The 27717-nt window shown below is 38.7% G+C and overlaps 1 protein-coding gene across 1 annotated transcript; it reads right to left on the reverse strand.

The window, feature by feature from the left end:
* Nucleotides 1-272: 272 nt before the first annotated feature.
* LOC18444253 (rhomboid protein-like protein) lies at nt 273-25774 on the reverse strand. The gene is made up of 8 exons (XM_006854426.4): nt 25673-25774; nt 24463-24590; nt 14433-14493; nt 6900-7066; nt 1635-1743; nt 1324-1526; nt 1074-1211; nt 273-832 (listed from the first exon to the last, which is right to left on the reverse strand). The coding sequence occupies exons 1-8, from the start codon at nt 25706-25708 to the stop codon at nt 712-714; spliced, it is 963 nt and encodes a 320-aa protein (XP_006854488.2). The 5' UTR covers nt 25709-25774; the 3' UTR covers nt 273-711.
* Nucleotides 25775-27717: the final 1943 nt, after the last annotated feature.

The following is a 27717-nucleotide window of genomic DNA, read 5'->3' on the forward strand; positions in this document are numbered from 1 at the left end:
GGTTATAAGTAATTGTGACCTTGTACCAAAGATAAATAATCTCATTGTATACAATCTCAAAAGAAATTCCAAAAGCGCCACTTACCAATCCGATATGTGATATAAAGGAACACTTTTCAAGAGGCCAAACACAAACTTTGGATGGAAGGAAGCGCTGCATATCATACCTAAAGGTTTTAAATTTTATCACGGGCACCGCGCTGGTTTTAGTTCATTGAAATTATGCTATGCTCCTAAAATATACCAATGGCAAAGTGAAGAATAACATCAAATTAAACAAACAAAATTTTTTTTTCTTTCTTTTTATCATTTCTTCTAAGACTTGCTGTCCACTTCCCTTCTATATTTTCCGACTAAAATGGTTTATGATCCACATTCCTTAAGTGAACCATAACGCCCAGGGAGAACCATATATAACACACGCACGCACACACACAGGTGCACATCGTAAACTCCAGTCCAAATTACAACAATGCCTCTCAAGGTCATTTGAACAAAGAATCTCTCGCTCTCTCAAAAAACACAAGGTTAGGGATCCACTTGCTACAAGTTGTGATCAAGAGAATGACACACACACTGGACACCAACTTGCGCCAGAGGAAGTCTTAGGGAACATGCTCAACCTCATAATTCATTCCATTGGACGGATCAGATGCCCACAAAAGCTTTAGCAACTATATTTTAATATATAGCCCTTGAAAAGGTTCATCCTTAAACGTTCTCCGATGCATTCATTACTATATGTGGTGATGATTCCTCTGCATTCCCTCCTCCGGATGCAGCTACCTCCTCTGCTGCTAGTCTTTCCTCAAGTGCACGCGCCCCTCGTTCCCTGTCATAACAATATAAAAAATACCCATATTTGAGGTTCAGCTTCCCATAGACATGGATGTTTAGAAAGGATACGTAATCCATGTTATTCTTGATATTGAATCAGGAAAAGAAAAGGGCACCCCATTCTATCCAAAGCATAGTTCATGTATTGTATGTGAATAAAATTTCTATAACCATCTCGTGTGAGACAAGCTGGAATTCTTAACCATGAGACAGATCCCATAAAGAGAGGAAAGTACCTTCTTCTAGATGCCTCTATAGGATCAGAACCAGGCAAGGGAGCACCCCCCAGTATATGACCATTGCCTTCAGTAGAGACTTCAGATCTACCACAAAATAGTCTTTCACAAACAGAACCAACAGGGTCTATAACTGGTCTGTAAATGCCAAGAATTAGAAATCATCACTATGAGATAGATAAATATTGTAGCTCGGTCTTGTTCCAGCTTCATTAACATTTAAAAGATTAGATAGAACTATTTGCACTACCGCAAGAATTCAGGAAAGAATGTCGAGAAGGCAAATTCATCACTTGGGTCGCCCTTCCAGTTTGTCTCCGGATTCTTTTGAAGGTAACGTAGATAGAGCCAACTCATATAGGTGCCGAATATTAAGAATGGAAGATAGGAAGCAGATTCTGAAGTAAGGAAGGTTATCACAATTGATGTCAAGATAAGGAGTGATGGCATCCACTGGAGAATGAAAAAGAACCAAGAATTACAAGGTGTCCAACACAATTACATGACATGAAAAACTTTTGCAAAAAATGAACCAAATTCAAATAAAATCCATAATTATACCTTGGCTTTCAGCGAAATAAATGTAATCAGCTCATGATCAGGTATGATCTGCTTTATGCCTACAAAGAAACCCGCCAAGACTCCATGGAACCCAGAAAGGGGTGTATAACTGACAAAAATGAGAACAAATCGGTAACAGTGTACTAGTGAATTGTCACCCTAACGAATAAAAACTGAATTACAATGATTTTCTTTTAAAATTGTTAACTTTGTATTGGGTAAAAGAGTTTATAATATACAAAAAAGGCCCATTCCTGTGCTACAAAACAGCCACCAAGCATGTGGCTCGAAACCAAAAAACTGCTATACAATTGGATCCATTACATTCTAAAAGTAATGGTTGGTTGTACAAAAACGGACTAAGAGATGCATAACTACAATGATATTCATGCAAATATTAGTAAGAATGGAATCCTAATGTGTGAATGTCAAAATGAGATGCACTAAACAATATTCTAGACTCCCACTCTCCATTCACAATAAACTCTATTTAGTAGTTATCCTACCAAAATTTAAAGTGAACTGCCCTCTCTTAGCTAGTCCATGGTGTAGTGTTTCATTGAACCTTGGCTCACCCATCTCAAGCTCACCCGAACTACACCATTACTACATAGCCTTGTGCATGGTTTGGCCCTTACTGTTCTATTGATCTCCACACTGCTTTCATGTAACTGAAACCAGCCCCATCTAGCCCATTTTCAGTCACCTTGGTTGCCCTCTTGATCATCAGTTTGAGTGCCTCAAGCCCTTTGAAGTACACTTGTTGTCTGCTTGTTTCTATGAAGTTTTGAGCACTATCCCTTCTTGGATTGGCATGCCCTAGTAGGAGTGATTGCTGCCGCCTCTACTGTGCCCTTTGGAGAATGACTTCTGTGATTAGGGAGTTCTTATTAGTGCTTCCCAAAGTTAAAGCAAAGGTGGGCATCAGATCCCCGTGCTATCGGAGGAGGAGATTCTGTATGGGGTAATGGCAGTCCCGTTGAGGTAATCTCCAACACCTTTGTGATTTTATGGCTTCTCATGGCTCTATGTTGCAGTGATTGTATTTGCGTTTGAGTTTTTATTCATGACATTGCAATTAAAGTGTTTGTAATGAACTTCATATGAGTTTAATACAAGTTGGTTTATGTAATACATGTGCTGAATTTTTTTATATACACATAATCTTTTAATTTACAATCTCAATTGTATGGATGAACGGAAAGTTGTGTTAGGGCAATTTAGACGTGTTATTTGGGCCTCGGTTTGTCTTGTTTCAGTTTGCATTGAGTCCCACAATTTTGTTCAACATGGGTAGGTGAATGGGTTTGTAAGGGACTTGTATTGAAAATTTGGAAACTGTAACCATTTCTAACACCATTCTATACACCCAACATTCGTATCAGAAAAAGCGCTCCATTTTCTTTTTCTATTTTTTGAAATGTTGATGATGTCTTTGTAGTATTGTACCAAAAAATCACAACATATGAGTTGGCCCACACAATGAGGCCTGCTTTGAGATCATATACAAAAAATGATGCACAAGAACAGTAAAAAAAAAAATGAAACGGCCAAAACTGGGGAACAAAGCTCAAAAAGCTGTTGAATGGGTTCCCCATGTGGGTTGAGTAGTGGCTCCTTTTGCGAGTGCATCAGCGTTAGAGCTGGCCTCTCGTCACATATGTTGAAAGGAGATGAGAATATAATGCCTGCTTAGGAAAGAAATATATTCTAAGATATGCCCATGCAGTTAACGGTTTTTTAGTCTCCCTCTACAACCAAGGACTCTCTCCCATCACGATTGTATCCTTTAATACCCTTTAGAGAAATTGCTTCCACCATTATGGAATCAGCAATGGCGATATGACCTGAGAACGAGAGGAGAGTGTTGTTATTGTGGTCTTTGAACAAGCTTCCATAACCTGCCAGGCCCAGATTTCCTAGGGAGCAACCATCGAAGTTAAGCTTTATTTAGTTGGCCTCTAGGGGTCTCCAAAGAGAGGATTGAGAAAGATGGGCAGGCTGAGCTAGCAGTATGTACTGCCAACTGCTAAGGAAGCTGGTAGTCAAGAAACCTCTCTCTCACCTCCTCTTCTCTCTCTCCTCCATGCCCTCTCTCTCTCTCTCTTTCTCTTTCTTTCTCCCTTCTAGGGTAAGTACACCCCACCTAAGGCAGGGCCACAACTGGTGACTTGACCACCCAGGCTATCCTGAGAGAGGCATGCCTAGCCCATCTAGCTTTGAGGTCAGGGGTGGTGCCATCATGGCAATCCCCAAGGTTTAAGAGTTGAAAAGACACCCAATCATAGTCCATGCTCTCAGCCTCATAGTTCTGTGTTGCAGGGTATTGCCAGAGGTGCTTCCCAAGTTAGAGGATTCAGCAGGATCTAAGGTTTGAGTGCGCTATCAGTTCGGGAATCAGGTGAGGGTATATATGCTAAGTCCTGCAGGGGTAACTCTAGGCAGAGGTTCAGTAAGCTTTCCCAGTTTAATTTCTTAGTTTATTTCCTTTTATTGCTTCTTGATTCATATTTTTCTTTTAGAACTGATATTGTAATAGAATTTAGTTTATGAATAAAGTTTTATTTTGGCAGTAGGTTTATTTTCTATCTCTGCATTGTATTGTATAATTGTAAGTAGAAATTCTTGTTATCAATAAAAGGAAAGTAGAAAAAAAATTTATTTATACCTTGGAGTTCTAAATAGCCACACCTTTCAGCATCGAGAGTCATGGTACTTCAATAAGAGGCATCGTAAACTTTAACTAGTATTTTAAGTGCCTTTTTCTGCTTATCCAACGTTCTATAATAATAGTGATCATCCCTTATACATTAACATCAATATTTATTTGCACAGTATTGTAAACCATGCCAACTACAAATTAATTTGGGCTTCCCTTTGTGATACTTGTACCAACCCACTGCACCAATGTCAGGGAAATAAGTGGTCCTAGTTTACAGTAGGGGTGTGCGTACCATAGAACAAACTGCTTCAGACCTTCAAGACCCGAGGCGCCTAAACCCTTCCTCTCTAAAACCCCTAATTCTCTTTCCTCTCCTCAACATGAGATGCTTGGCCAATTCTTTAAACCCAGTATATAAAGAAAAGAGGTGTTTTTTGTAAAGGCAATGGATACATGTATTTTTAGGAAAAGGTTTACTATATGTACTCTTACATGTAAATACAAAGTTTTCAATTATATCAAAGAGAAGAAAAAGATGAAAGGCTGTCATGGGTTGTACATATAAACCATGGACTGTTACTCCATTCCCCATGTCCTTGTGCTTTTGTCATGAGCAAGCAAATACTCTTAACAAAAAGAAGCTCTGATTTATTAGGGCCACTTTTCATTAGTTGACAATCACAACATTTTGTACTGTGCAAAAAATGACATTCAGTTGATATTTTATTATAATTATGTAAATAATAATATTGGTTTATAATGTTTCTTTTTGTGGCATGGTTTGCAATGGCACTCAGTAGGGGGGATCAGCAGGAGCAGATATACCAGCTGGGTGCTGAAAGCTTGATATTACTGGAGGCTCATTTAGCAACCACAACTCACAAGAGTTGGGGCCCTAGAACAGAATGATTTTGGGGAAGTCAAGAAGGCTAGCATGGATTTGGCAAATATAGCTTAAGATTGCTATGACATGATTTTCTAGCTGTGAATTGGTAAAGCCTAACTAGAAGAATCATCCAGCTCATTTCAAGTTCGCCAACCTGGTTCAATCTGAGATTTATGTGGGAACAAACCTCCAAGCAGGAAGAATTAGTTTTCCTTTTTGTGATGCATTTTAAGCAATTTCAATCATCAAAAAAAATAAAAAAACTGCATTTTATTGATTTTTAATCTGGACTATATGTACTGATAGAGACACCTTGTTTTTTCTTAATTTAAGTTACCAGCTTATGTATTTTATTTGTATTACAGAATCTGTATTCATTTTTGGAACATGTCATAGTGTTAACTTATCAAAAAGAAAAAACAAATGTATATAATAAGACCATTTACTTCTAGTACAAGGAGGTCACAATCATTATTGACCGTTCGATGTGAGATTGGGTGATTAACAATGTGTCATTGACTGGGCACAAAGTCCAAAAGAAAATTTCTTGAATGTTCTGACACACTTCAATATGTCAGATTTCACAGCCAATGGCTAAAAGTGATTGTAAACTCCTTGTATCAAAAGTGAATGGCCTTGGTATACAATCCCGAAAGAAAATAGACTTACAATTACTTCAAGTGACATGTATACAAATTTCCAGATGGAAAAATGTTATATGCGTCAGGGGATGCATGCCTACATCCTTCATTTGCTTCCCCCGAGGCATAAACCATCCATCCCAAAGATGGATGTAAATAATTGTCCCCCCAAAACAAATAAAAAGTAATTGTATAAATATTTCCTTAAAAAATTCTCATTTTTAGTTTTTAAATTTTATTTATTTTTACATATTAATGATCTCTATGTTAGAGATTATATAGCCCTTATAAATTAGGGTTAAAATCTGCTTCAAAAAAGAATTATTAAGAGGGGGCACATTTCTACATATGAGTCCTGGGACTCAGAGAAACTGTGTCCTTTCCAGATTTCTCTCAGTAATTAGTACTATTATTTCACCCTTGTATCAGCTAAGTGAGATTGTAAAAACCTAAATTCCTAACCGTTAAGCTGTCACAATGTTCATAATTTTGAGTTCCACAATTTAAAAACCGCATATAACAAGAAAGAAGTGTCACATGAAGTACTGTTAGAAATTTTCAGCATGCATCAGCTACGCAGTTCTCAATTCCCAAAAGTTTTCCTTTCTCACATTAATAAAGTAATAGAATTAGATGTGAGGGCCTCAGCCATTTAGCCCTTGAGAATTACTTTTTTTTATGAGGATGTGATTACTAATTTATTATCATAATACCATGGAAAGAACCAAATACAAGCACAGGGTGGATAAATCCTATGGAGGCAACTCCTTGCAGTGATCAGCACAATGTCAGAACCAGAGGTCACGCTAAGTTTGATTAATTTTGTACCCTCGACCCATTTTTCTCCCTAAGTGCATGCATAAATGACAAAACAGATCTAATATGCCAATTATCAGAACTCGTTACCACAAATACATGCTTTGATTTACCTATAAATCAAAAGTTCAGAACTATTACCCTAGATAAGAGATTAAACAACCAAGTGGTAACAATACAATCCACTAGCACAAAGAACAAGCAAAGAAATGCAAAGATTCAAAACAGATGGATAGTTGAGGCATAGCAAGAAAACTTACAGAAACCTTTCCTGTGTCGTTATGTAATATAATGCAATAGTTGTGACAAAGGCACAAACTGAAGTTAAAAAGTTCACCACAATGATGAATTTCAAGAACTCCCTTGAGCCCCATATTGGTTCTAGCAGTTTCCCTATGAAAAGGAGACCAAGCGTGTTGAACACCAGCTGCAAAACCAATGCAAAAGTCAGATTATCTGATCTCATAAAATTAAAAGACCGTGCTCATACACATAAAAACAAAAGTCAATAAATCCATTCAAAGAGTCCAGTCTTGATGGAGATACCACAACAATTCAACGTAAAGCATCCAGTCTTGAGGGGAAATGCATTTTTCAAATTCAGTATTATGTTTTTTTGAATACATAATTTGCTTTACAACACTCAGACTTCTGCGTTCTGCATGACTTTGCAAATAAAAAGCCCTTTCTCTCGCAAAAGCTGGATAGCATGTCACACAATTTCCTTATTAGACTAACTGATGTAGGAAAATCACTGGAAAGAATAAAATCAGCAAGGAAAAAAAATAAAAACCAAAATAAGAATCTATTTGAAGAAACCTAGGGTTTCTTCACCACACCCAAGCTAGGGTTTCAAAGCCTAAGCCTTTCTTTTTTCTTTTCCAAACTGAAAATCACGTGGTATCCCTTCTAGGACCCCCACACACCACATTATATTATTTATTTAACGTTTCAAGGGCATTATTTGTCCATACAAATAAGAAATTGACCACCATTTCCTAACTTAAGCATAAAGTCCATAATACCCTTGATCTGATTTAAAATGACTAAAACAATCCAACTTAAATGTAACTCAAAATTAAACCCTGACATTAAATAAAATTCCAAGAAAGTACCTAACTAATCCAGCAAATAAAAATAAAAAAATCTGAAAATACCCTAAAATGGCTAGAAAATTATCCCAAGTAGTGCTTGCTCTTGTAACCCTCCAAGGGGTTATATCCTCCAAGTATGCATGAGAATTAGGAGGAATCTGCTGCTCCCAAAAAGGATACTCATTGCCCTAACCACTTGATACACTTTGCACATCATCATTCTCCCCGGGTTGAGGAGAACTTGACCTCGAGCTAGAACCTTCATCTTCACCCATCTCTGGCCCATGATACTCAGACAAATCAGCAATGTTGAAGATATTTGAAGCCTCCAGATGCGAAGGAAAATAGAACTCGTAAGTTTGCTGCCCATCTTCTTCAAAATCTTAAACAGTCTCACCTTGCGATTATTCAGCTTGTGGTATTTGCCTGCTAGATGCCTTTCCTTTCGAAAATGCACCATCACCAGTCTTCCACATTAAACTCCTTGAAATGGTGATGCTTGTCCACAACTTCTTTATATTTGGTTGTATTGGCTTCTAAATTGGCACACACCCATTCATGCACTCCTTTCATTTCCTCAACCAACTCCCAACAATAGTATGACCCTCCCCATTGGCCTGGAAAGGAGCCAAGTCAAGCCAATGGGTAGGGTTCTTCTAGTACACCAGCTTGAATGGACTCTTACCAGTAGACCTCTTGCGAACACTGTTATAGGCAAACTCGGCTTGAGGCAGTGCTAGATTCGACTTTATCGTCTATTTACCAATTCAGTTTGCCCATTTATTTGTGAATGATAAGCACTACTGAACAATAATCAAGTGCCAAAGTTCTTCCACAAAGCTCCCAAAAATGGCTGAGAAACTTAGGATGTGAAGTTATTGTCTTTCGAACATATGCGACCTTGCCACCTCTTTGAAGCACAGATTAGCAACATGTGTGGCAACTAGAGGGTTCTTACAATGTATAAAATAAGCCATCTTCGAGATTCTATCCACTACCAAAAATATAGAATCCATATCTCTTTGAGACTATAGAAGAACCAACACACAATCCACATTAACATCCTCCCAAGGTGCACTAGGAATAGGAAGTGGAGAATAGAGCCTGGTAATGTTGTTTCCCTTTAGGCAATTGACACTTACGACACCTCTCGACAAACCTCATAACATCCCTCTTCAATCTTGGCCCCTGATACTTAGACTCCACCAGTGCTCGTATTTTATCTTGACCAAAATGTCTACCACAACCTCCTCCATGAAGCTTTGTTATGAAGGTTTCTCTAAGGGAACCTACGGGTATACAAAGATGGTTTCCTTTAAAGAGAAACTCATCTTGAATCGGAAAAGAGTCTGGGCCTTAATTGGTTAGCACTTGACAGTTTGCCATGCTACGTCCTAGGCTCAATTCCTACCAAGGGTAGGGGCCCTCTCCCCACTGACTCACCCAAAAAAAAAAACTCATCTTGAATAAGAAAATCCCCGCTGACTACATAATGACATCGATCCCATGTCTTGAAGGCGACATCATATGCTAAAAGATCATAAACTTGGACCACATAATAGCAGTTGTCATGGTAGTCTATAAAGCCCATCTTTTGCTCAAAGCGTCTGTCACTTTGCTTTGATTGCCTGCCTTATGTTGAATTGCCTTATGCTGAATAACAAAAGCGGACTCCTGAAAATAGGCTGCCCATCAAGCATGCCGCTGATTTAGTTTATGTTGTCTATTAATATACTTCAGTGCTTCATGATCTAAGAAGCAAATAAACTCCCTCTGGAGCACATAGTGCCATCAACGCCTCAGGGCTTGAATAACAACATAAAACTCCACATCATATGTAGAATATCGCTACCGGGTGTCATTTAACTTCTCACTGAAGAATGCAATCGGACAACCTTCTTGGCTCAACACTGGACTGATCCCTGCCTGTGAAGCTTTACAATCCAACTCGAAGACCTTATCAAAGTCTGGAAGGGCCAACACAGGTGCCTTAGTCATCTTCTGCTTCACCAACTGGAAACTCTTCTCGGCCTCATCAGTTCATACAAACACCCCCTTGTATAAGCAATCTATGATAGGTGCAATGATCTGAAGCCCTCGATAAACCTCTTATAGAAAGTAGCCAACCCATGAAAACTACTAACATCATACATTGTAGTACGCCAATCCCTGATAGGTGCCACCTTCCTTTGGTCAACTTTAATACCCTCAGCCGAGACAAAATATCAAAGAAAGATTAAGATGTGTATCATGAATTCACAATTCTTAAGATTAACACATAGTCGTTGTTCTCGTAACAAGTCAAACACCAACGGCAAATGCTCCATATGTGCTTGCTCACCAATGCAGTGTATTAAAATATCATCGAAGTAGACCACCACAAATTCTCCAATAAAAGGCTTAAACACATGATTCATCACCCTCATAAAAGTACTGGGAGAATTTGATAGCCCAAATGGCATCACCAACCACTCAAAAATGCCGTCTCATGTTTTGAATGCAGTCATCCACTCATCTCCTCATCAAATCATGGAAAATCATCCACTCATCTCCTCGTCGAATAATGGAGCCCACCTATCAAATCTATCTTCAAAACAGTCAGTCAACATATCCAACATATCATCAAAGGTGTGGAATTGGGAAGCAGTGTTTGATTGTGATCTTGTTAATAGGCCTACTATCCACACACATGCACCAAGTCCCATCCTTTTTAGGCATAAATAAGGCTGCTACAGTGCAGGGACTCATGTTCTCTCGAATGATAAATCCCTTCTATAGAAGCTTTGTGATCTATCTCTACAATTCTTCATGCTCCTTCGAACTTTTATAAGAGGTCTTGTTCGGTAGGCTAGAGCCATGAACAAGGTCTATGTGATGTTGGATGTCCCTCATGGGTGGTAACCCATCGGGTCAGTCATATGGAATTACACCGTTATAATACCTCATTAAGGGCTCTAATTGTGGTGGAACCAAACCAACAAGCTGCTCTACTCGGATCATCGGAAATAACATCCTAGACTCCTCCAACCCGTAACTCAACCATAAAAAAAAGTTTAGCACACCCCTCATCGAATTTGGATGCACTTTTCTTCTTAGATGGACCTAAAACCAATTTTACCCCATCTTTGACAAGGAGTAAATATTTTTAACCCATCATGAATGGTACGCCGATCATACTGCCACGGTCTACCCAATAATAAAAGACACGTATCCATGGGCACGACATCACCCCATACCTCATCGTTATAGTGCTTTTCAATAGAAAAAGAAACTAGACGACATTTAGAAACTGTTAACTCATTTCCAAATTACCAAAGGCTTCCCATGGTCACGAATGTCACTTTAGGCTCCTCTCTCAGGTTCCTCATCATAAACAGGGTCTTCATCGAAACATAGTTCGTTGTCCTCTTCAAGAAACTACTTAGCAAGATTCACAAATTTTCAATTTGGGCATCGAGAAGAGACGTTTGATTCCCGAACATTTAAAGCACTCAATGATATTGCTATTTGGACAACTCGGGCGATAAGCACTGGCCCCAACACCCACTATATCTTGCTGTTTGGACAGATCAGCAGGTCGCGAGGACTGTTCAAACAGACCAGTTCCAACTTTTTCCCTTGAATTCGCTTCCATAGCCACTTGTACTACCCTAGTCTGTGCTCCACCTTGATGATCGACGCCTCTGCGGAGCTTCAACCTTAACCGCTAGGTACTAAGCTTCATCTAAGTTGCAGTGACACTGTAAAACCACCACATCTTGTATGAATGTCCTCAGCCAACCAACATAGCAAGCTAGGGACTGCTCTTCTCTTTCAACCACATCACTAAGAGACATGAACTCATAAAATTCATTTGTATACTCCTCTATGATCTTCTCTCCCTGAAAAAGGTTATTCCTCCAATGATAAAAGAATTGTAGATATTTTTCAGGTAGGTATTTTCCCCTTATTTTCTTTTTCATCTTCCCCTAGGTATTAATTTTGGGATTTATCATTCCCTCCCTTCTATCCATTCCTAAATTGTTCCCACCATGCCAAGGTATCGTTCTTCAACTTTATGGAAATAACTTTTCCCTTTTCACTTTTGGGAACCTCCTTATCAAAAACTCTTTCTACAGTTTTTAACCAATCTATAAACCCCTCAGGTAGGGGCACCATAAAAATCAGGTAAATCCACCTTCAAATAGACATCCCTAGAGATGAACCCCACATCTAGGCCTCTTGCCGCTATCCTCATCACACGACTATAGATGCAACGCGCAACGGCAAAATAGGTTGCATTTGAGATCTTCATGGGCCAAAAGACCACCGTCCTTCCCATGATAGATACTCACAAACTGATGCGCCAACTGCTGAACTTGTCTTTAAAGGTCCTCAATTTCTCCATCTCTTGGATAACAAAGTGGGTCTGCGAAAAAACCCTTCCACGGGCAATTCTCATTGCCATTGGTTTGCAGAAATCACAAATCCTAGGCAGAAAATCAACAAAAACTCAATGAAATCAACAACAACTAGGCTGAATTTAGTAAAATTTGACTCAAAAACAGCAAACCTTAGAGTTAGTTGTAGTTTCTTGGCCTTGTTATTTGAAAAAATCATGAATCGGACAGCAAATTGATGTAGGGAAATTGATGGAAACAGTAAAATCATCAAAAAAACAAGCCAAACACAAACATCTATTCGAAGAAACCCTGGGTTTCTTCTCCACACCCAAGCTAAGGTTTCAAAGCCTAACCTTTTCTTTTGCTTTACTTAAAATCACGTGGTATCCCTCCAAGCCCCCAGGCACCAGCTTACATTCTTTATTTAATGTTTCAAGGAAGTTATTTTTTATCCATACAAATAAAAAATTGACCCCCATGTCCTAACTTAACCACCAAAGTCCATAATACCCTTGAGCTAACTTAGAATAACTAAAACAATCCCAAATCAACCCATCATCATAGCCTTTTCCCAATTAATTGGAGTCAGCTACACGAATCCCGGTCTGCTATTTTCCTCTATTAAGGGTCATATCCTCAGTGAACGTAAGTCCCCATATCTTTTCTCACTACTTCCAACCATGTCCTTTTGGACCTATCACTTATTCTTTTTGAGCCTTCCACTTGAACTAACTTGCACCTCCTAACAGGTGTTGTACTGGGTGTGCGCCACACATGGCCAGCCCACCTAAGTCTACCCACTCCCATCTTATCACCTATTGGTGCCACACCTAAATTTTCCTGAATGGGTTCATTTCAAATTCTATCCCTACTTGTCTTGCCACTCAGCCATCTCAACATCCTCATCTCCATTACACTCACTCTATAGGTACATTGTTTTTTGTCTACCCAACATTTTGCCCCATAAAGCACTCACAGCTGTCCTAAAGAATCGTGCTCTTCAACTTCATTGGTAGGCGATGATCACATAAAATTCTGGTTGCAAAATGTAACTTAAAAATAAACACCTCAACTATAAATATAATTTAAAAATAAACACCTCGACTTCAAACAAAATTCCCCGAAAGTTCCTAATTGGTCAAGTAAAAAAAAATAAAAAATCTGAAAATACCCTATAACGGCTAGAAAAGTATCCCAAGCAATGCTTGCTCTTCCCCTCCTAGGGTTTACATCCTCCAAGTATGCATGAGAAGGAGGAATATGTTGCTCCCAAAGAAGATACTCATTGCCCTGACCACTTGATACACTTTGCGCATCATGACAAATAAACTCACACCCAAACATATTCCAAAATTCCGTTGGAGGATTAGTTTCCTAAAACAGCACCACAAACTTTACGAGTGTTGTGAACTAACTTCTCAGATGAATTCTCTTATTGGGTCTACTACAATGCTTGACTTTTGTACACCAATGAACACCACTTATGATTAGTAGTAGAAAAGCAAAGTTATTAAAGTTCATCGGCTCAACAATACTCATTTATGAAAAAAACTATTCAACAAAAGTAAACAGAATAACTAAGCTCAAGCAAGTCATTATCCTTCTCAAGAAGAAAAGTAACCCATACAATATCACTAAGCAGGTCAAACTTTGACATTCAAATTGCCAGGATGCAACACAACTTCTTGGATCTTGGATTTAAACAATATATCCAAGTTGTACATTCCACACATGCCTGAATGTGACAGTTCAAACATAGAAAGCAGCACATGTGCAGGTTTCCATGATGTACATGTTAAGAATTCAATATTTTGTAACTTTCTCACACTCCCAATGCCCCCAATTCATAATAAATCAGACTCCCAGCTTGATTCCCTTTTTTTGTGATTGGTAACTAATACATGTATTAGAAAAGGAAAAAAAGATGTAAATTAGCAACATCAAAGAAATGCCAAGTTAGAAGTTTATTTTATCACGAACACAATTCTGAAGGGAAGGAAATAACATACTTTAAAAGACGTGCTAAATACAGAATGCTAACAACGAGAAAATTATATGGACTAGATAATGCAATGAATACCTTTCATGTAAATCGCCTAGACACCTTTTCATAACGCAGAAAAATATCTCAATTGACACTGGGGGTTTTCATTAAACAGGAGGAAGCAAGATGTGAACTTGACACAGTATGCAAAACAGCGATAAGGATCCTTACTTAAAACACAAAATAGGGCACTTTCAGGGAGGCAAAACGTCAAATAAAGGTGGCATTAATAACCAGAAAATAAAGTAATGTAACTTTCTAAGTAGAACATACCCCATAAATTGATTGCTCAATATAGCCTGCAGTCATGAGGTTCCAAGCAAAAGGAATTGTCCTGCAGAATTAGTTTGATGAAAAGTGTTATTAATCATAGCATATGAAATTATAGCAACATTTCCGTTAGTATCTACAAATGGACAAAATACTACTTGGCATATATATGACTTCTTGGACAAACTCAGGGGGAGATACTAACAAGAGAGAGTGGGTTCAATAGAGAGTATGATTTTTTATTTTTTATTTTCTGTAGTAGTTTAACAGTATCGTATTTATGTAGAATAGAGTTACATGAATCTGGCCCTATACAATTGACTTTAGGGTGGCAGTTTGTACAAAAAAAGAAAAACCAAAGTGCACTGGTGGCATTCAACTTAGTCCAAGTTTTGGGTGCCAGTGCCCCAAGGCATTGGCTTTTGCATTTCCCTCCCAATTGAACTTAGTACAAAGTTTTGGGCCCCAGCTCCCCAAGGCATTTGCATTTGCCTTCCTCCATAAGTCTTTAAAGTTGACTTTTAGTGGCCTTGTTGCCTCTCAATTTGTTCGAAAATGGATTCTGACCTCCAGTGGCGGGGAAAAGGCCTCCACGCCCATGAGATAACATTTTCTAAGTCCCTTGACACAACAAGAGCCCTAGCAATGGTCGAACAACCTCACTCTTTCTAATAAAGCACTAGCTTCAGCAAACATGGATTTTGCATTCCTATTGGGCAGAAAGCAGAGTAGGGTCAGTCATTAGGTATCTTGAAAAAGCCTTCTACCTCACCTAGGCCAGGGTTACTGAATAAGCAACTATTGAAACTTAACTTTATGATGCCCACACTCCAAAGAGACCCATAGGTTAGATCTCGATGGTACCATTGGCCTTGAACCAAGGATATCAATTCAATTTTTCTTAAAGTCTATTTGGGCCAAACACCTCAACCTTAGTTGCCAGCATCTCCTAAGATGGGTGGAGATCCCGCTCTGGGAATGCGATAATAGAGCAGGATCACGGTCCGGCCGCTATCCCATGTTAGGGGAGCATGAACCCAATCACACCCATATTGTTCATATTTTTTAAGGATAATAAGCAATAAATGCCTAACCATCAAAAATAAATGCCTAACCATCAAAAGAAAAGACAGCAATAAATGTGCCTCAGGAAAAAAAGGAAAGTAAAATAATTACTAAAATCAATGAAATCTATAAAGTATTCAAAAAGAAATACAGTCATCAATTTACATCAACCAAAAAGAGAAAGTTTTACATTCAATGCTCCCAAAGTAATATAGGGAATTGGGTTCAAGTGTCCAACATATGTCACAAATGGTTAAAGGACTTTAATCTGTCATCTTTGAAAAGCAGAGGTGTATGAGAGAGGATGATCTCTCTCTCTCCCATCTCTCACTATCTTTTTCTCTCTCTACTGTAAGCTTCAAGTTCTCTCTCTACTGTAAGCTTCAAGTTCTCTCTCTCTCTCCCATCTCTCACCAAAAAGAGAGAGTTTTACATTCAATGCTCCCAAAATAATATAGGGAATTGGGTTCAAGTGTCCAACTTATGTCACAAATGGTTAAAGGATTTTAATCTGTCATCTTTGAAAAGCAGAGGTGTATGAGAGAGAATGATCTCTCTCTCTCCCATCTCTCACTGTCTTTTTCTCTCTCTACTGTAAGCTTCAAGTTTTCCCCTTCCCCCCCCCCCCCCCCCCCCCCCCCCAACCAATTGAAATGAAGTGGGACATGTGAAGGAAAGGGTAGGACTTGTATATGATTAGACCAAAAGTAATATCCTTAAATATAATCTACAATGTAAGATCAAATAAATATCTTTAGTATATTACAAGTTAAATAACTATAAGTACTCACACTCAAATTTTATTTGAGGAAATTTCTTGATAAGTATAATAAATATATTTCTAATATACTATGCATCTATATTTTTAAAAAAAATGTGATTCATCTTTTACATTTTGAATTCCTGCCTTTGTTAATATTTCATGTATGGGTTCTCCATAATTAGCAAGAAACAATCCCCAGCACCCAAGCCTTGCCCTAAAGGGCTACTTTTCCTCTTTTCCACTTATGATCCTAGCTTTCAACTGGCTGGCATCGTCTAAGAAAGTTCTCACGATGGACAACCTTTAGAGAAGGGGTATACCCATAGCTGGGAGTCTTGGCTGGAAGGGGTTGTGGATCATATCTTTGCTTCAGTTATCTTTTGGGCCCAAAATAGGAGTTTAGGTCAAATATATGATCCACAACCCCTTCCAGCCAAGACTCCCAGCTATGGGTAAACCCCTTCTCTAAAGGTTCTCAATCGTGAGAACTCTCTTAGACAATGCCCACCAGTTGAAAGCTAGGAGCTTCAGTGGAGCAGAGGAAAAGTAGGCCTTTAGGGGCAAGGGCTAGGGTGTTTGTATCCAGGTTGACTTGGGAGAAGGTCTGGTAAAAGGAAAGCACTGAGAAATCACCAAAAGATGCTGGGAGCTAAATCATCCTATCAAGCCCAAATCTCACAATAAATTCCATGTTAAGAACATTGTTTCAGAAAATGGCCCGCTCAGCACCTAGGTGCCCAAAGATTTACAGGCTGTCTCACCTAGGCTTGGGCAGGCCATCTCAGCCAAAAGTTCTTGGGGCACCCCTAGGCGGGCTAAGCAAGCGCCTAGGAACTTGCATAAAAATAGCGGGAAAAATTTTTTGTAGGGCCATTTGTGGTCATTTTATTCCATGAAGATGGGGTATTCTAACCCCCCAAAGTCAAAAAAACTCTTCCTATGCCCATATAAACACCCAAATTAATCATTTTTTGAGTTCTTTTGAAACAAAACTGTTTTTTAGAAGTTCGTAGAATCATCCAAACCCTTGCCATTTCTTATTGCAATCAATTTTAGGGGTCGACATGAGGTCCTTAGAAGACTTTCAGGGTGATTTTGAGCTTGTTAGATGACCAAAATATTGAAGATAAAACATCCAAAACATTGAATAATTAAAGATCTCCTCTTTCTACTCATTTCTATTATTCTATAGCATTTGTAGTCAAACACCTTTTTTTTTTTTTATGTTGTTAACTGTGTTGTCGAACATCATCTCTCATTGGGGACTTGGAGTCTATGAGTACGACTATATTATGGGGTATGGACAACAACAAATCACTAAGACACTGCATTTTTTCGCTATTTTAGTTATTCAAAGAAGTAAAAATTTTAGTGATTTGAACATGTTTCAACATTCACACGCATATATTTGTATGAAAGAGTTAGTTAGAATTCATATAAATGCATAAATATACATATTTGACACATAGAAAGCCTCTTCTCCACCCTCCTTTCCATGCCTTTCCCTCATAATGGCAGAAAGCTGTGGCAACTTTCTGTGGTAGCCCTCCTTTGGGGCATTTGGCTGGAAAGAAACTCAAGAACCTTTAGGATAAGGTCCGACCCTTCTATCGTTGATTCAGTAACCTCCCTCATTTCCTCTTGGGCAAACCTTATCCCTATCTTCGCCAATATTCCGATCAACAACTCCTTAAATAACTGGGACTCACTTTTGACTCTCTCAACCCAACCGCTGCAATCCAAGTGAACTGGACCCCCCCTCCACCAGCCAGGCCACCTGAAGTTGAACATAGATGGCTCCTCTGGGCCCTCAGCATACGGAGGCACAATGGCCAACTCAGAAGGCACCATCCTTTCTTTCTCAGGGTATATTGGAATCATAGATTCCACTGCAGCTGAAGCCCTCGCCCTAAGTGAAGGTCTTAAACAAATCAAGCTTCTTCAACCACAGCCCCAAGGTCTCATCATTGAATTAGATTCTGTTTCCTGGGCCACACGAACATCTCAGCCCCCATGGTGCCTATCTCACATATTTGAGCACAAAAAAACAAGGGAAAAAGAAAGAGGGGAAAAAAAAGGTCGAGAAAAACATAATTAATTTTTTTTACTATTAGTCTTTTTGAATCCTTTCTCAATCTCTTATGGCTTTCTTTCCCCCTCTCTCTCTTTCCCCCATCTTTCTCCTTCTCTCTCTTCTTTTAAACTCTCAATCTCTCTACCCCTCATGTTATCCTCTATTCTCCAATACCCCTCCTATCCTCTTTACTCTTCCCCCTTCATTTCCTCCCTCTCACCAAACCTTTTTTGCCAACTCCTCCCACCCCTTCTCCTAGTGCTGCTTCTTCTCTCTCACATCTTTATCCCCTTCCTCCCCTCTTCTCCTCACCATCTTTCTCTTTCTTGTTTCACTTCCCCTCTCCTTCATCTCTTCTCCCTCACCTCCCATCTTTCGTCTGCCCTTTGGGTGTGCCCTGTCGTCGCCTTACATCACAAGAAGAGCCTGTGTGGCCCTAGTTGTTGCCCCAAGGTGAAGGTGTTGCCGCTTTATATTATGAGAAGACCCTGTCTGGCCCAAGTTGTTGCACCTTTGAATATCAGATCTTTATTTATGCCTTGTACACTATTGAGTTTCTGGTTTTTCAAGTCTCGCTTTGTATTACTTATATTGGTTTCTCTTTATCTTTTATTTGGTCGATCTCCTCCCCCCCTCCACCTTCTTTTAAACCCCCAATTTTTCTCACTCAACATCCCTTTCTAATCTGTACTTTGAGCACCCAGCTTGTGGGCTGCCTCTATCTTACTTATTTTACATGCAATTTCCCTTATGTTATAAAGTTAACCGATTCTCAAAAAAAAAACGCATATATAAGCGTATATGTGCATTTGGACAGCACATATGAGCATATCTTCACTGGCCCCTTGAGGTTTTGGACGGCCACCTAGGCACTGGGCGCCTTAGACCCCCCAGGCACCTAGGGACCACCCAACGTTTTTTAAACCTTGACCAAGAAGATCCAACAGAACTGGAAAAATGGAGAATCTCCCAGTCTGTGAGATTCCTCCTAAAACTGGAGACCAAACTAATAATTCCTAATTAGTTCATATGACCAGGCCACTGTAGCGCCTTGGGGCCTAGAGAGGGAAAACAAACTCAAGAATCGAGAACCTAGTATAGTCTCCCTGAGCCACAGATCTTTCCGCAGTCGAATTGTTTCCCCTATTTTAACCTTAAACCGTATCCTACCGACAAACTTTGCATGGGATCTAGCATCCAAGACCAAAGCACTTGCATGTCCCTTTGATAACAGCCCAAATCATCTATCCCATAGTTCTGTTGAAACGACCACCATCACTTGCCGATAAGGGCGGCGTCACAATCCCTCAGGTTCTAATAACTACACCTCACTTCTAATGGGTTTGCACACTATGTCCCAATTTTTTATTGGAAAAGGAAGTTCGACATTGCAGACTATGTCCCGGTTAGCTACATGAAACTTGTGTGATCCCCCTAAATCTAACCATAAAATGCTTGTCATTAAGACCAAAGCATTTGCATGTCCCTTTGATAACCAGCCCAAATCATCTATCCCATAGTTCTGTTGACACGGCCACCATCACTTGCCGATAAGGGCGGCGTCACAGTCCCTCAGATTCTAATACCTACACCTCACTTCTAATGGGTTTGCACACTGTCCCAATGTTTTATTGGAAAAGGAAGTTTGACATTGCAGACTATGTCCCGGTTAGCTACATGAAACTCGTGTGATCCCCCTATATCTAACCATAAAATGCTCGTCACTAACCACTCTTGATGATTGATCACCACCGAGGGCATTCAAAAGCAAAGCATCTAAAATACTAAGATACTTGAAAGGGCAGCTTTTGATTAAACCAGTTCTACCTCCGAGAGACAGAAACCTACACTTCCAAGCAGCTACGTGGCATTCAAACCGCTTATCTGTTGTGGATGTTGGGGCTTGCAAGGGTTATCACTACCGTGTGGGAGGCCCAAATACTTGATGCAGAGGGGCACAGTGCCAATCCCACTCTTTTGGCGAACTTCGAAACAGTACTTCGCTTGACATAGACCCCCAATAGGATAGTTCTCACCATGTTAATCTTGAGACAGTCACAACTCGGAAGCACGCAAGAAACAGCCATAAGTGGTCAACTTGTTTGGGGATTGCATCGCAAAAGACTATAGTCATCTCGTCATCATCGTCAAAGCCTTTCCCAACTAATTGGAGTGGCTGCACGAATCTTGGTCTGCCATCCTGCCCTATTTATAGTTGAACAGGCCCCTTCAAGATGATTTAAAAATATTGAAGAAAGCTTGTTGTTGACGAGACTAGAGATAGACTTGCTAAAGATCTCCGCCATTACGGTAATTGACCAAGAACCATGGGGAGATACAACCCATGATCCATGTCCCCTAACAGACATCGACACCCATCATAAATAGCACTGTGTCCAAAATGGTCATAAGGCTTATCCCAGTAAAGTTTTAGAACAAGACCATGGGTCCTTGTCTAGTGCCTAGTGTGGATGCATTCATACAATCAATGCTCAATCTAGAATTTGATGGCCTTGGACGAAAACCTTGTGTGGAGGAAATAATTGATTCCTCAATAAATGATATCTCTATGAAAGACTCCAACAAGAATGCTAATATATCAAGGGCATGAATATCCCAAAATTTTATAAACAAAGCAACAAGGGAACCATCTGGGCCCAAAGGCTGATAGTGACCTAGGCCAACCACTGTCCTTATAGATCTCTACTACTATGAAGCCATTTTGAGCCACTCAACCTGCTCCCTGGGTATGTTTTGTAGAGGCAGATCGCCCAAATAGGGGTTTTGTTCTACTAATGGAAAAAATAAAAAAATAAAGGTTGTTAAAAAATTATTTTGACAATAGCTCTTGAGGAAACCCAGGGATTGCCTAGATAGGTGTCCTAATCAGGGACAACCAAGGCAAGATCTTAATGACCTACTTTGGTCAGCTCATAGTTTCCTGGATCTCCCAAGAAAGCGGTTTGTCGCCCTAGCTCTGGAAGCTTGATCCTGCACTCCAAGACAAGGGATCTCGATTCCAAACATTTTTTGAATTTAGGGATCTCAATCCACAAATTTGGGAATCTAGACCCTTGGTTAATGGGATCCATATCCCTTTCATCCAAATCATGGGTCCATGAATAAGTGGAATCGAGCCTTACTAACGTGGAATCGAGGTTCTTTTACATCGGTACCAAAGATCTCCCACACCTTTCAAGTTTCATGCACTCACCACCCCCATCTTCTGCCACCATTAAGCATATCCACCATTACAGAGACTATTGTAGGTTGACCAATCTTTGCCTTTGGACCTGTTTTTTCCTCTAAATCTAGAAAGCATTTGACCAGTTGCACGTCCAATCGCATGTAAATGAAAGGACCCAAATGTGGGAAAACAAGGACACCGCATTTCCATACGCTAAAGCTTCTTTCATGCCTGATGACTGAAATTTGAATCCTCATTTTGGGATTAGTCACTTCTCATTTATGAAATACACTCAAAGATAACAAAAAATTTAAAATTATTTTAAAATCAAGGATTCTTTGTATATTGACTTCAGAAAAAACACCAATAATATCGTTCAACGGACTTCATTACCTAGCTAGAGTACCCTTCTTCTGAAAAATGGTTCTAAGCTAGACAGAACTCGATCCAGTATACTTTAACATTCAATCATGGACAAATTTGGATCGTGCTCCTTTCATATTGGGATCATGATCCCTTTAACCTGCAGTGTACGTATCTCGATCCCTATCCCACGGATTTTTGTGTATCTCTTGATCTCATGGTCCCAACCCTGATCCCGATCCCGATCCCGATCCCGATCTAGGATCAAACATCACTACCAATCTCGATAACTACGGTGAGCGCGATGCCTTAAGTTCAAATGGGGCAGAGATCAGGTCACTCTCATTGGTCTAAATTTTTGAGATGAGAAAGAAATAAATCCTCATAGAAGGGACCCCTTCAATGTCATAGCATGGTGTAGTGGCTGGTAAACTGTCCTTGGTAGGCTAACAATGAAATTTTGAAGAAATTTTGGACCATAGGACCAAGTAAAGGGTAACACTATCTCATTCAAAAAGAGAAGCAGATGCATCGGCAAGAAAGCAAATCCAATCTGATTTAACACTCATCAAGAGAGAAGTCACAAATCATGTGCAGTCAATTGTAAAGTATGGGGTATATAGACTCGGTTTTGAAAAAAGAACCTTACCCGTACATCGATTTTGATATTAATGAAACACAATTTATCAATAAAAAAAAAAACAAATGAGAATTAAAATAAATAGAGCATGTAATAAAATGGGTTCAAAGTTCAAAGGGACGATAATTGAGAGGTTCACTAAGTAATAATACCAACAGAGAAATAACAGAACACCTAATGAAGGACAAAAAACATAGGATGTGTCCAATGAGAATTTACAAAAGGACTATATGGTACTGCTCTAGACTTAAAATATGGGACAAAGAGGTTTGGGCTGTCCCAAACAATGGGCACTTGAAGTTCAACAATGAATTGAGTTATATTGTTTGACTAACAGCCATGGCATGTGAAGGCATCTCCATCACATTTTGCACATACCAATGTTATCATAAAGGCCCCTCAGGTTTGATGTATGGGAGGCTATCAAATGCAAGATGCAGACTCAATGCGCTAGGGTTGGCTGTTGTGCTATGCGGCTAAATGTTGGCACATCTCTTCCAATGAGGTCAATCATATATACATATATAAGAAAATGTATACAATAAGACCATTTATTTTGAGTACAAAGAGATCACAATCATTATTGACCATTAGATGGGAAATTGGGTGGTTGAGGATGTGTCATTGGTTGGGCACAAAGTTCAAAATAAATTTCTTGAATGTTGCGACACACTTTAATCCATTGGATTTGACATCCAAGGGCCAAGAATGATTGTGACCTCTTTGTATCAAAAGTAAACGGTCTCAAAGTATACAATTATATATATATATATATATATATATATATATATATATATATATATATATATATAATTATGTTAAGGTACTCACACTATGGAGTAATTTATCATTGTACTCAACAAATTTTGGACACCTCTATACCCTTGTTTTGTACATGGAGCATGTTTTTAAGTAAAGGTATTTTTTATCATTAGGAAGGGTATGCATCATATACATGGGATGTGACATCACCCACATGGGATGTGACATCACGCACATGGAACACACTAGTGGCATTTAATGCTCCATATGGGTGATGTCACACCACATGTAGATGACGTCACACGCTTCCTAATGACCAAAAATACCCTTACTAAAAAAAAACTCCATGTACAAAACAAAGGTATATATGTATCCAAATTTTGTTTAGCACAATGTTAAATTACTCATAGTGTGAGCAACCTAATATAACACACACACACATATATATATATAAAGAATAGCATGAATACGTGATAGTAAAAGAAATTATGATTTCTAGGTTTTAAAATCTCCTCGACCCTTGAAGCCCTCCCTTACTTGGTAAATATTCAACTGAAATACTTCAAAATAGTACACCAAATAAACTCAAATTTTCACCCCAAGAATCCCCAAATTTTATTAAAATCTTCGAATTCAACTTAAAAAAAAAGAAAGAAAAACAAAAAACTCGAATTGAATTTTCTACAGTTTGGTTCCCTTAGAACCATGAAAAAATGGACATTAGGTTTTGGAGGGGTATGTACCACCCAAACCCTCTGCCCTGCCCCCGCTTATGCAGGTGCCTCCTGATGTCTTGCACATGCGGGTGTATGTGGTACGCCCAAGAGCACATCCACTTTGATGCGGCTGCATAATGCGATATGTCGCTGCATTTGATAATATGCATGGGACCATGATGAGGCTAAGATGATCCGAAAACATAAAACCATGCCATGCTCTTAACTGCATAAACATTGAGAACACATTATCAACATTATTAGGGGGCTCCTTTTCACTACGTCTTTTGGTAAATTTCATTTTATTCGTACTCATTTCATCAGTAAAAACAAAGATAAACTAACAGGGGAATATACAAAATAGATATATTAAAACTGGCAAAATCAATAACAAGATATCAATTTTCAATGAACATTGTGTTAGTTAATGACATAGATAATGAGAATCAAATACAAACCATACTTTGCCGGGATAAGTGCGACATAAGATAAAGCAGGGGGGAAAATCTGCAGTATGGCATATCCTGCAACAAGCACCACTGCCAGACCTTTGCTGAGACGTGTGAACCCAGAAAAGAGACTGCCACCAGCCTGCCATTTCAATAGCAGATCGACTTTCCTCAGTTGCTGCTATTTTCAACCACCACTGTAGCAAAGTATTATAGCAAATAGGAAAGAAAAATACGCCCCCTGTAGATCCTACTTACTTGTTCGAACAGAGAATGGAAGGGGTGGAAATATTAGTAGAATTTTTAAAGAATTTTTAAAGGCTTTCTCAAGAAAAGGTTTTCCCTTAAACAAGATTAAAAAGAAGCTTCACCCAGCTTAATATTAGGTAAGTTATGGGAGAAGTAGGTCTTAAATGACTTTAGACAATGGACTGATTAAAAATGAAACATGACAATTCAGTTCGCCAGAGTTAGCTTTGACAAGACCAGTCATTTTAAGCTATTAAAAAGAAACAAAGAACTTGGATATGTATGTGCAATAACTGTGTCAAGCTCCTGCGGTGCCACTTTTTTCCTTTTTCTTTTCACACTGCCCATAAAATTTAGGAAATGGTCTGTGACACCTTAAATAGAATCGAAATAGAGTTTTCAATGAAACAATAATGAGGCCAATTAGTTTACAAGATCAGCGCCAAGAGGGAGTCCCTCTCCAAAACGGCGCTACAATTTCAGAAATCAGGCTTGGATAGTGAGACATCAAGTTGGATTAAAAAATAAACGCACGTGCTTCTCTGTGTACGCATTGCTACTGTGAATCAAAAGAATTGGCGTAGATTAGAAGGGTCACCAATGAAATGCAAGGAACATCTATAGACGAAAGGCCCTTATTCATGAACCCAATGTCAGTTCAGATTCCAGAAACACTCACTAAATTCATGGTACTTTACTTTGCAGGATCATTCTTCTTCACACTGCCCTAAAAACCGTTCATTCTATGCAACCTTCCCTTACGTAGTGGTCATGTGGAAGGGGAAGATCAGATCCATATAAAAAATGCATACGCCGATTAAATCCACGCATTATAATTCAAAGAAACGGATGAAGAAATGCAAGTAAAACGGCAAAAAAAATACCAATTTTAATCACACAATCAGAAAAAAGATAATGACAGTAATCCTAATAATAAGGGAGGGGAGAGATTGATTTTGAGCAATTGAAGCTTACTCCTCCTGCTGATAAATTGTGAGAATTGATCATCATGGCAGCCCTCCTCTGTGGGGAGGAGAAGATACTCTCTCTCTCTCTCTCTCTCTCTCTCAATGTAATTGTAACCCCTGCCTGCCTCCCTCCCTCCCTCCCTCCCTCCGCTGTGATCTGTGTTGCGATAGTCGTGACTCGTGACTCGTGAGTCGGAATATAGATAAAATAAAGCGCGCTTCAGGAATGAACGTGCTTTTCAGTTTTCACGTTCCTGTAAATTGCAGTGAATAACCGGTCTTCAGATTTCTAAGATCACAAAAAAATTAAAGACAAATTTAATAATAAGAATAAGAAAATGAAAGCTTAATGTATTTATAGCTGGTAGAGCACCTTTAAGTTCTGATTTAACGGTCATGCATACATTTATTTTATGTTAATAACAGTGTTTAAAAACCTAGATCGGATGGCCGAACTAGTCAACCACTAGACCCTAGCTTGAGTCTCACACGTTCGTCTCAATTTTTTGAATCGGGTTCGGATCCACTTAGATTCAGATCCAGATCCGATTGAATCCATAATATTCAAATTTATATCCACATCCAAAACTATAAGTAAGATCTAGATCCGAATCATGATGTAGATCCGTTCCAATTTTGTATATTATAAAGTTAAAATAAATTATAGAAGTTAAAATAAAAATAGAGAAAATATCTCGATATTTTTTATTTTTAGGTTTCATTTCACAATAGACTGAGGTTTTAAAAGATATATTTGAGCATAAAAATTGTAGATTTTATTTCTTTTGAGAAAGCTTTCTATGTTCCCTCTATCCTCCCTTTTTTTTTAATGGAGGGCCAAGATTGCCCCAATTTTTAATGGAGGGCCAAGATTGCTCCAATCACAATGTCACGTCTATGCACTATTTTTAAAAAAAAAAAATTATAAACTATTTTTACACCAAATTTTAGACCTCCATTCTTCTATTAAACTTGCACTAACAAAAAATATAAAAATATATATTTTTTCAATGAAATAAAATGATAAAAATACCCTTGAAAGTTTCAAAAATACCCTTGAAAGTATTTTGGTCATTAGTTTTTATCAAAAAACTATTGTTAATATTTTTTATAGGTGCGCCCCAATGAGAAGATGGCATGTACCAAATTTCATATTCATAAAATTTGTATTAAAAAAACTAAAAATAAAATACTTTGAGACGTCATATCTATAAGATCAAACGGTGAGTGACACTCTTGATAAAAAATGGACGGCTGGATGGTAGGGGAGGATAGAACTTCTATGTTATAGGGGGAGCATAAAATACTGTCATTTCTTATAACCCTTTGCGCTACTTTAAACTTGTTTTTAGGCCAGACAAATCTAAAAATACATGCTTTTTCTAAAAGCCATCATCCCAGAGTTTTCTCTCTTTCTCTCTCCCATCTCTTCTCTTTCCCATCTCTAACCCCTCTCTCTCCTCCCTCTCTCTATGTTTCCTATCTCTTTTCCCTCACTCACTCTCTCTCCATATTTACTATCTCTCTCCCCTCACTCTCTCTCATCCCAAATACACAGTAAGTATATCGAAAGAAATAAAGGTATTTAGTGGTGAGATAGCGTTTGGTGATGAGAGGTTACTAGGAGGAGAGAGATATGTATTTGGATAAATACAGAAAGAGAGAGAGAGGTATTTAAATAAACATGAGATGAGAGAGATGCTTGGTGGTGAGAAGTTATCGGGATGAGAGAGAGAGGTGTTTGGATAAACATGGGATGAGAGAGAGGTGTTTAGATAAACATGGGAGGAGAGAGATAAGTGTTTGGAGAAACACGAGAAAAGAGATAGGTGTTTGGATAAACACAGGAAGAGAGAGTGAAACATACAGTAAAAGAGTGAAAGAGATAAGTTTGGGATATATAAGTGAAGAGAGATAAGGGATTGGGTTTAAAAAGAGCATGTGTTTCTCACATTTGTCTAGGTTAGAAAATAAGTTTAAAGTGGTCAGGGGTTGGAATATATTTTTTGAAACCTTGGTTTATTAGGAAATAAAATCTAAAGTTAGGAGATA

This window comes from Amborella trichopoda, chromosome 7, assembly GCF_054954075.1.
Source record: "Amborella trichopoda isolate Santa Cruz 75 chromosome 7, AtrichopodaSantaCruz75HAP2 v2.0, whole genome shotgun sequence".
Lineage (NCBI taxonomy): Eukaryota > Viridiplantae > Streptophyta > Magnoliopsida > Amborellales > Amborellaceae > Amborella > Amborella trichopoda.